This window comes from Aplysia californica, unplaced genomic scaffold (assembly GCF_000002075.1).
Source record: "Aplysia californica isolate F4 #8 unplaced genomic scaffold, AplCal3.0 scaffold00784, whole genome shotgun sequence".
NCBI classification, from domain to species: domain Eukaryota; kingdom Metazoa; phylum Mollusca; class Gastropoda; order Aplysiida; family Aplysiidae; genus Aplysia; species Aplysia californica.
In genome coordinates, this window is record NW_004798054.1 from 298,629 (window position 1) to 309,831 (window position 11,203).

The 11,203-nt window shown below is 40.5% G+C and overlaps 1 protein-coding gene across 4 annotated transcripts in view; it reads right to left on the minus strand.

Moving 5' to 3' along the window:
• Positions 1–11,203, minus strand: part of LOC101846538 (ADP-ribosylation factor GTPase-activating protein 2) — a 39,299-nt gene extending 28,096 nt beyond the window's left edge. For 2 of the 4 annotated variants that reach the window (XM_005109500.3, XM_005109502.3), the window contains exons 1-6: positions 11,081–11,202; positions 8,939–9,130; positions 7,601–7,732; positions 7,209–7,247; positions 1,801–2,005; positions 984–1,105 (exon numbers count right to left, since the gene is read on the minus strand). In XM_005109500.3, coding sequence (XP_005109557.1) covers positions 984–1,105; positions 1,801–2,005; positions 7,209–7,247; positions 7,601–7,732; positions 8,939–9,130; positions 11,081–11,152 — 762 coding nt within the window. In that variant the 5' untranslated portion in view covers positions 11,153–11,202. Of the gene's footprint in view, positions 1–983; positions 1,106–1,800; positions 2,006–7,208; positions 7,248–7,600; positions 7,733–8,938; positions 9,131–11,080 lie in introns of all 4 variants that reach the window. The other 2 variants (XM_035972660.1, XM_013088666.2) reach the window with 2 other exon arrangements.

An 11,203-nucleotide genomic window follows, 5' to 3' on the forward strand; every position in this document is an offset into this window, starting at 1 on the left:
CATAAACATTCTTCCAGTCTCTGCCTCGATTGACCCCCAAGTCTTTCTCTCCTCACCAATCAGTGCCGCAGCCTTTCCCTGACACCTTAACTGTCAATTCTTTGTCAAAAGCGCCATAAAACATCTATGATGCCATGTCAAAGTCCACACACTTTAAATCCTTCTATTTCCCTCTCAGCTTTGGCAACCATAGCACTTACCATCTCACCTCCCCGTTGGCCACAGACAGAAGCCACATGTGTATTTTAAAAAACACTACATGCGATACCTTTCAGAACAGTTTCAAGTATGCAATGACGCCTTGATCCCATTGATTGCAGACCATTCTGACACGGGCGCAGCTGGTGCCCCATGAATGTGGTAGCAATGAGAATCTCAGAGTACCTGCTCTTTAGTGCATAAAACTAAACGTCATACTCTGTGATTCTTGTCTGACAAAATATTTGAAACTTAAGTGCCTGGGGGTGGCGAAAACACAAAAATAAAAGCAATAGGTGAATTGTAACAGTTCAGAGCAATCATCCAGACATTGTCATCAAATTACAGCATTTGACGAGACACCCCAGAAACATTATTCGAGAGGCATGCTGACAAAACGAGTTATATTTTTTTTAATAGTAGAGGGTTTTACGGCGCTCGCAACTGCATACGGTCATATGAGTGCCACAAAACAAAACGAGTTACTTCTCACAATCCACAAGTGGAGATATTGGCCAAAAATCGACACAAGGGTCAAATTTGTAGACTTTATATTGATTCCATATTCTTTAAACTATAACATGCCTTTCATTATTTCGTACTTATAAATTGTAAAAAACTTCACCTATAGAGGTAACGTATCTATTTCCATAAGGACTGAATCTGAGATGTAACTCATTTTGTAAGCATGCTTCACATTTATAAGACACAACATTCATATAGGCACGCTGTCAATTTAATCCTATAGACAGAGAAACAAGCTCATGTTTCCCGCCAAAACTCACTCCTTTCTTTGCGGCCGGCGCCTTCTTGGCCCCGATGATGGCCTTCCGTGGCTCGACCTGGACGGCCGCCTGGGTCGGGGAGGTGCTCAGAGCTGGCTCCACGTTGGGCCCCGCTGTCGGATCTGGGGACAACAACGTTTTTTGTTTTTTATAGTAGAGGTTTTTACGGCGCTCGCAAATGCATAAGGTCATATGAGCGCCAAGGGGTGGATGTCAACAGAGAAGTCTTTACAGGGAATCGGGCTTACTCTGCTCACCTCTCTAGCTTCAACAGCACAAAGTCTGCTTCGACTTTCAAGGCAACCCGGAAATAGCAGTTCACAACAGAGTGACAAACAAACAAAAGAAGTAAAGGAAAATGACAATAGTAAGGATTAGGAAAGAACAAGCAGCAGTTCCCTGTTGTAGTTCAGGCACAGTTATGAGCATGACATCGATGAATCAGCCCATTTACAATTTTACTGTGCGTAAGAACGAGAAATATCCCCCCTTTGGGAATGACCCAAAGACACTTCAGTCAGTGGCACTACCCTGGGGGAGAGGGACTGTTATGAAAGATCTGGGAACAACAACAAAAAAGTACGACATACAGTGACAGTTATGAAAGAACAGAGAAAAAGAAACAAACACAGCTCTGTTTGTCTTCAAGTGTATCCTTTACAAAACAAATATATGCAGCAAATCTTAGTAAAAACTGCTGTGGGATCTGGGAACGACAGCAAAAGTACCACGACATACAGGGAGAACAGTTTCACAAAAAAAACAACCTTTGTCTTTCCTTTTCTAAGTGGTCCCCACGCTGACAGACAGCACCTACCTTCAATCAGCTTCCCGTTGGTGTTCACTGGCGCTGTAGTCGCTGCGGATCCTGTGCTACTGCTCCCCCCTCCACCGAGGCGAGCGTTGTCCTCTATCGGGGTCGAGAAGTCGGCGGAGGGCGCAGACAGCTGGGTGTGCTCGGAGAAAAAGTCGGCCTCCTTCTCCTCTGGGGAGCGCGCCTCCTGGGCAGCCTCAATGTGCAGCTGGGGACACAAAGGGAGGAGAACTGTGCATGAGACTTCTTAGAGCAGCAAATATAGAACAAAGACACAAAGGGGGAATAACTGTGCATGAGACTTCTTAGAGCAGCAAATATAGAACAAAGACACAAAGGGAGGAGAACTGTGCATGAGACTTCTTAGAGCAGCAAATATAGAACAAAGACACAAAGGGAGGAGAACTGTGCATGAGACTTCTTAGAGCAGCAAATATAGAACAAAGACACAAAGGGAGGAGAACTGTGCATGAGACTTCTTAGAGCAGCAAATATAGAACAAAGACACAAAGGGAGGAGAACTGTGCATGAGACTTCTTAGAGCAGCAAATATAGAACAAAGACACAAAGGGAGGAGAACTGTGCATGAGACTTCTTAGAGCAGCAAATATAGAACAAAGACACAAAGGGAGGAGAACTGTGCATGAGACTTCTTAGAGCAGCAAATATAGAACAAAGACACAAAGGGAGGAGAACTGTGCATGAGACTTCTTAGAGCAGCAAATATGGAACAAAGACACAAAGGGAGGAGAACTGTGCATGAGACTTCTTAGAGCAGCAAATATGGAACAAAGACACAAAGGGAGGAGAACTGTGCATGAGACTTCTTAGAGCAGCAAATATAGAACAAAGACACAAAGGGAGGAGAACTGTGCATGAGACTTCTTAGAGCAGCAAATATAGAACAAAGACTCCCAGTAGATGTGTGACTCTCTAGACAATTTAATATTTTAACATTCATTTCTATTCTACATTGTATATGGAAAGAAAGATCAGAGAAAATGTTGCCCAATTTTGAGTTTCAATTTTTCTGATCACAAATGAAATCACTGTGGGCTATTTGTTATTTCCAGTAACTTTGAACATGTAATTTAATGTTACATCTTAAACGATGGGGAGTCGGAATGAAAAAAAAACCCCATACATTTTGGCATACAGCAAATAATCCTGATATGTGAGGCAGCATGATATTTTTCCAAAGGTTTGGGAATTTTTATATTTTCTTTTTTTGAATCCCACCTTTCATGCCCTTTAAAGAACACATTTCTGTTTGGATTTTACTGATATAAAAGTTGATTAAAGGAATAAAAGATGTACATTTTTAGTATCCGCAGACTCTCAAGCTAAGGAAATAGCTCAATTTTGGCGGCCATTTTCTTGCTAATTTTACTTCTGAAACCAAGCAGCCCCCACCTCCTTCAATGGCCAATATCTTGACGTGTATCCAAGATAACTGAATACTGTTTTCATCAAAAGCAAGGTAAATGGACAGGCTTTAAGATGATACCAATAACTCCATATGCCCCAAAATAGATGAGCGCCAGATTCCGCCGCGTCATGACACATATACACGGTTACACTGAAACAAAAAATCAAACATGAAGCATAATTCCTACAGAGCGACCACTGCACCAGCCACTCATCTGTCCCTAAGGTAGAATGCTTTAGTTTTACGGCACTTGCAACACAATAAGGTCATACAAGTGCCGAAGATTAGAGATGTTACAAGAGAGTAACATACACAAAAAAGAAGGAGGAGAGATAAAGACGATAGATGTTGGATAGGAAAGAAGGAGCAAACCACACCAGAGCACCCCCCAACCACCCACAAGGTAGATTGTCATAGGGTCTTACAGCAAGAACAACACACAGAAGCAGTACTACTGGTGAGTCGGGCAAAAGGAAGAACATCCAAGCAGCCAATCGATGAATGAGCGGTGAAAAGACGAACCAAACTAGAAAAAAAACAACTTTCTGCTTGTGTGTGGTGAGGCAGAAAATCTCTGTCACAGTCCACATCTTTATCTTCTTCTCCATCACTTTGTGCTCCACAATTCTTCCTTCAATGCAAACACATACTGTTTACTTACTATATGTCATAAAGTTGCAAGTTCAATGTCTCTGGAATTAATTAATTTGTGAGCACTTTGCAGTCACACAGCCAGCAGTACAAAACACCCCCATCTGGTCACCCAGCCAGGAGAGTGACTGTTACGGACTTCTTGGACCTGGGCTGGTGACCGGAACGGAAAATTTTCTTCGGTGCCAAGTGACTGCAAAGCGTTAACAGTACAGGCACAATTAACTTTCTGGAGGCAAGCTGACAAGTCCTTCAAATCACTTCATTTTCTGACCTATAAATATTTTCCCCCTTCTGAAAAAAAATCTACGTCTATAAGCAATCCAAAAGCACCGTGGAGTGAATAAGTGATCAGCATTACTCAGTACTATTAAGCACAAGCCCTTAATTAGTAAGTCCGCTCAAAATATATTTCAACCTTTCATCATTCAAACTCGAAATGAGACTTGCATATATCTCAAAGCAGAAGAGACAGACACAAAACAAGAGACAGAGGAGCAAGATAGCGGACTAACCAATGGGGCCCTCGAGCCTACCATCAACCAAAGAAATGAGAAACTTGAAGTCATGGTCAAAGTTTTGCATCAATGCTCATCTCTAACATCTACAGGCTTATTTGGAAACCCCTTTCGAAACGAAGAAATCAGTACTCGGTCATTACAATATATACCAACCTTAAATTTGATTACATACAGAAAGTCCATTACTAAATATGATCATGCACACAAATACTACAATACTCGTACAACATGCAGGTAAGGATCGTGTCAATGACTGCACCAAAAACTAAACAAAAACAAATCAAAGCAAAACCCAAACAAAAAGTAAAACAATTCAGTTGTGAGAAGTTACTCAAATGTAACAAAGGACAGACAACATTCGTCTCCCAATGAGTTGAAAAATGTTGAAAACCTCGCCAGCTCAAGAAACCAGTGCAATAAAACTATTCAACAATATATACCAGCAGCATTTCTTCATGGATTGTCCCCAACAACCTTGTTAATAGCTCCAACAATATGAAGTAGTAAGAAAAGATATTTTGTATAAATGTGTTCCACCATGCAACCTTTAAACTTTGCCACTTTCTAAACCACAGTGGGCCCTTGCTGGACCAAGTATCTTTGTTTGTTTTAGTAAGGTTTCACGTCGCTCGCAACTGCATAAGGTCATATGAGCGTCAAGGGGTGGATGTCAACAGAGAAGTCCAAACGGGGGATCAGGCTTACTCTGCTCACCTCTCTAGCCTCAACAGTACAAAGTCTGCTTCGACTATCAAGGCACCCCGGTAAAAGCGGGTCACAAGAGTGTGACAAACATACAAAAGTATAGGAAAAATTACTGTAGTAAGGATGAGGAAAGAAAAAGCAGTGCAGTTCCCCCTATGTTGTTCCGGCACAGAATGAGCATGGCAATGATAAATCAGCCCATTTACACCAACATCCCCCGATACATGATGTGCACGGACAGCCATGAGGGGATCAGAGCAAGACATGGAGACAACGCTGCTACAAAGCCCACTAGTTTCATCTGCAGAACTCCATTTGTTAGTAAGGCATTTCACGACCTCAGTGCGTTCTCAACATATCTCCATTTTTACCAAGAAAACAGTTCATAACAAAGAGTGAGCTAAAGAAGTCGCATTTTCATGGAAAAAAAAAAAATGGAGATACGACAGGAAAGCATGGAGGTCGCCAGTTGTTGCAGTAGAGAGCTCTCTACACATGCATGCAGCTCACACCACAAGGCTGAGGAGAAACTCTGCTAGTATCAGAAATGTTACGGTCTGGAGAGAAGCATATAAAGTGTAAAGAAGGAAGAACAATGACTGAATATGAGAAGATGACAAGCTAATAGAATGTAACATCAGACGATTAGACGAGTGCACAGGGAGGCAGTGTGTCAGATCTTTACTTCTCATTCTCAAGAAAAAGTTATCAATTCTCTCTCCAGGATAACCTGTATAATCTTTGACATTTAAAAAAATGGACCTTGCATAGAAATTCTGCAGGACAGCCCGATATAACCCAACATTGGGGGTGGGGGGGGTGCGTACCAAAATATGAACATTCATTTCGCAACCTGCGTTTTATTAACCCTATCCGTACGCCCTGGGGTCATTTTGTACCCCCAGGGTTGTATTCTTCACATTTTAGAATACTTCTAGTACGAAGATCTTTTTGAAATTTCAGTATTTCTCAAATAATTATTTTGACAGACTGCTATGCACAGCGTACAGGTAGGATAAACAAGTAAATTTCCTCTTTGAAAGTAGTGGCACAAAGTTCCCGATGTCGTATGGATACAAAAGTAAAACACGACGTACGGATAGGGTTAATCAACTGACGTTCAAAATTCATTCATTTCAACTTAGATGTCGAAAGGAGGAACTTCAGCCCAGCCCCTTCAGAGAAAGCTCTCGCACATACTCTTCAGATCCTTGGTCAACATGTTTGTCTAAGAGCCCAGCATCACTTGTAGAAATTTAAACGTTTCACTTTCAATGAGGGAGCTACAGCAGCTTACAGAATGTCATCTCCATTTTTCTAAGCACACAAACTGACTCAGGTAAAAACCTCACACACTTGAAAATGTCAAGCTTTATAATATTATTACATATATCATTGTATGTCATAACATTACATATATTATTGTATGCGTGCGGGCATGTGTGATCCATTCATCATTCAAATCCTAAGATCAAAAGAATTTCCAGAGTGAAATGATTCCACATCTATTACAAACCCCCAAAAAAGCAAATGGGGATGGGGTTGACAGCTGGGTGTGACAAGGTTTTTAAAAATAGCCTCAGCTGACATGAACAGAAAGACGCACTTCATTTCAAATCTGTTTCAAGGACATCAGTATTTCCCAAAAATGTCTCCCCAGCAAGAGAAATCATAGTCAAGCTTTAAGCATTTGTTTTAAAGAACTGAGCAAAAGTCTAAAAAATCTCAGAATGAAATATACGAATCATTTGAATAAAACAAGCGTTCCTTGGTAAAACAAAGAAGTACCTTGAATGAAATATACGAATCATTTGAATAAAACAAGCGTTCCTTGGTAAAACAAAGAAGTACCTTGAATGAAATATACGAATCATTTGAATAAAACAAGCGTTCCTTGGTAAAACAAAGAAGTACCTTGAATGAAAAAAAATATTTTCTGACCATCAGAGAGCCGATACGTCCACTGAGCTGATCAGCGGTACCTACGACCCTGCTACGTTTATGCAACACCAAATAGAAAATCAACCCAAGTGTGAGAATGGATCACATCACAAAATCAGTTAATACTGGCGAAACTGAAAGATATGACACCCACAGTTTCTGACCTTTTGACCTTTGCCTTTTTCTTGAGCATCGAAAATAGGCTGCAAGGACAAGGTTAGAGTTGAGAACACACACAAGAAGTATCAGATCAAATGATAAAACAAAGGTTAATTTACATACAAACACAAATAGCATGTTGAAACTCAAGCAAAACGAGGCTCGATCAAAATGCATTACATACACTAAAACGCTAAACTGGGAGCAGGCTCATTCAACTGAATTCAAACAAAAACGCATCGAAACAAATTCAACTACTGCTCCACCAATCTATCTACTCCATTCGTCCTACAAAATCCATAAATAGTTAACGAAAGCAAAGTAACATGGCCACCCTGACCACTATGTATAAAACACTAGAGAAACCTAGAGCGTTGCGCTATATATATATATATACCTTGGTCCCGTGCAGCCTCATGGCATGCTGGGCCAGAGAAAGGACCTTGTCCCTGTACAGAGTGGCAGCGCGGCTGTGGTACTTCTTCTGGGCGTCGGCCGTGGAGCAGCCCTGCTGGTTGAAGAATGCTCTCTGGGGAGAGAAGAAATACAATCACACGGAGATAATAATAATAATTATAACAATATATAACATTATTATAGCGCATTTCCAAAAAAGTAGCTCAATGCACTTTACATTGGAATACCCATTTTCAAAACCTTTCTTACTACTTCCTTTCTTCTCATGCAATATATATTTATACACACACACACACACAGACTTTTTTCATTCAGATGTAGGCACAGAACAACTATAATTTTAAAAATAACTCTAAAAGCTTATGAAAGATAGGCCTGTAAGAACAGAAAATGCTTAAGATGTCTTTAGAAGCTATCAAGAGTTCTTGTCTGTCTTACTTCCATGGGTAATCTGTTCCACATAAATGGACCAAGATATGAGAAAGATCTCTCTCCATATGATTTGTATGATTGTACGCGTGTCACAAGTAGGGTGTTATCGTTTGATGGTCGTAGGTTCCTCCCTGGCTGTTCCCTCCCAAAAAAATTGCTCATCAGACCATAAAGGAGTTACCCTTTTTTTTAGTTCAGGTAATGGCACCCTTTTTTCACCAAGTCTCATTGACAGAGTAGCCGCCTCTCCTAAAAAGAAGAAAAGCTGAGTGCAATGTAGGCGATAAAATACTGAAAATAACTAAAATATAAAAACTTTTAAAGCAACAAGCTCTCACCACAATCACAAGTCATGTTTCCACCAAGCCCTGACCTCCTGCGCCTACCATGCCCCTCCTTCTGTCTGAGCTCCTGGGAGATTCCCTCTCATATTCCTCACATTCATATCATCGTCAAAACCACATTCCACATCCCACCCAGGGGAGAGTCCTTGTCATTACCAACAAGTAATTTTGACAGATCTTCAAAATAGGCCTAATCAACAGCGTCCTGTGTAAAAAAAACTTTTTTGTGTGCTTTTTTCAAATTTTGTTCAAGCAGGCCAAATCTGGAACAGGGTCTCGTTCAACAGTGTACCCGTCACCCGTCTAGTACTCGTGGCTAGGCATAGCCGCATATGGACAATTTTACCTACCATCAGATACTTGAACAGTCATTGATTATGTTAACAAAACATCTAAAATATCGAGTTTACAAGAAACAAAAAACAACATCTTAGTATTCCCAAACACACACTCTGATCTTATTAGATGTGTTATCAGAATGCCGATTTGCTTTAAAAGTTAAAGGTATAATTTCTATACACATGATTTCATCATGAACTTACGGCGTTGGCATTCCCACCAACTTGCATGGCCCTGAGCTGCAGCCATGTCCAGTTGGTGTCGAGCTGCGTGGATCGTATAAAAGTGACGTGCACGCCCAGAGACCTGTGTACGGCGGAGCAGTCGATGCAGAGGAACACGCCGTAGGTCACGCTGGCCCACGTCGGGTTGTTGCTGTTGCAGTCAAAGCATTGCTGGAAGGAGAAACAACAGAATATTATAATTACAAAATTAAAAATTGCAGTTAAACCAGACTGCTCACATTTCCATTTTCGAAAAAATGCTTGATGCACATTATATAAAAAAATACATCACATCTTAAAAATTAATCGACAAGAGTACGTAAAACACACAGTATTATGTATACAAGAAAAGAGGGTGGGTGATTCCACCACCGACCACTAGGCCCGACACCACACAACAGAAACACCAGAACAGCACAGTCAAAATCTACTATGAACAATGTGAGGCAGCGTAATGAAATCAGGCGCTCATCAAAATAACAATTCAAGATTCATAAATTTAACATCCAACTTATAAATATTCTGAAAACAAGCACCAGACGGCACGTTGATTGTAACAAGAAAGCACGCCATATTTGTGTGTATAGTAATAGTAAAGATGTATTGTCACACACCTAATCCTCAAAGAGAAAATTGAACAATGTGGTCGACTGTTAACTCTGCAAAAAATTTTTTTTATATTTTAAATGATCAGGCTATTCCACTCTCATAAAAATTACCAGGACTCAAATCATTCTTGCAGGAAATCAACGTTCTCCTGGTGATTCACCATTTTAAATTTGTCATTTAACGGTCCACCTTCCTTGTAAAAATCAGCTAATCATTGTGAGAAAAGTTTTTTTAATACCATACACACCCATACCAATCACAACCACGTCTACCTTGTATTGATCAAAAAGAAACTAGTGTCACCCAAGATCTACAATCAAAGATTAGCTGTCAAAGAAACATCTTCAATTAAACATTCAAGTACGTTTGAACAAGGAAAACAATACAAAAAAGCTGATCAAAAGAAAATTTCGGAAGGCGAAGGGTAACGAGCAACCACCCAAACACAATAAAGAAGAGACCTAACCCTACCTCTAGCCTTCTATTCTACTCTGTCTCATGATAGTGGTCGTTCATTACGGAACCAGAAGTCCTCCCAAATTTTCTATTCTCGACGATGTACATGATCTTTCATGTTGGTGAGTTCGTTTTCTTTTCATTTTTCTTTTTTAGTTTACTCAGTCAAGATGAAGATAGGTCATAGTTTCTAGATCTAAAGTCCTAGAGATTTTGATTGACCAGTCACAGCTGTACATTCATTAGCCTAGTGACCCTCCTAGTCTAGAGAATCAAGATCTGGTGCTTTTTCGGTAGTTCCCACCCCCCTTATTTGAGACTAGATCTACATCTAGATCTATACGTTTGATGCGTGGCGAGCTAAGATGTCAAAGCTAACAACTGCAAAAACATCAAATTATGGCTTAATGCAGGGGAAACCCCCCTAGTCTTGGGGCCAAAACCAGCGAATACAATTGCGGGGTGGTAAATACCTAAAAAAGCGCCCAAGATCTCGCCTCATTGTCAAGACTCACACAGCACTGACAATACAATGAGCAGTCTAGCATCTTTTATGTCTGTTCACTGACAGCATATTGCAAATTAAGCAGTGAGATTGAGTTGAGTAGAAGAAGTAGAAGATCTAGATCTAGACTAGATCTAGATCTAGAAGTGCAAGTGCAACACTGCAAGCTGTCTCTTTTCTGCCAGATGACAGATGATGTGGTGAGTGGTGACACCAACAACACCAACCCATTTCAGACACGCTCGCAGTAGATCTCTAGTGAAAGAAAAAATCGTGAGTATTGAAAATATAATCCAAGTGCAATTTAGGAGAATATATCTCATCCATCAACATCAACCTGCTCTCAATGAACCATCAATAACTCCACTTGATTCATCCTGTAGTTCCACGGTGTCACTATTTTGTGCTGCACTGTCTATGTCATGTGAAGTATCGGCCAAGTGATCATCATTTCAAGGAGATGGTCGGCAAATTCTACACGTATGTCGCTTCAATGCGACAGAAAAAAACTCATTAAAAACTCCAGAAGTAACATTTGTAAACAAATTTACCTTATTTGTTGGGACTGACAACAGACGTTTGAATATCTGTTTGATATCTGCCTCAGCCGGGTGGTCTGCCATGATGATGACGTTCCCTTGTTAGGTCACATGACCTGTACAGTGGTTAACTCA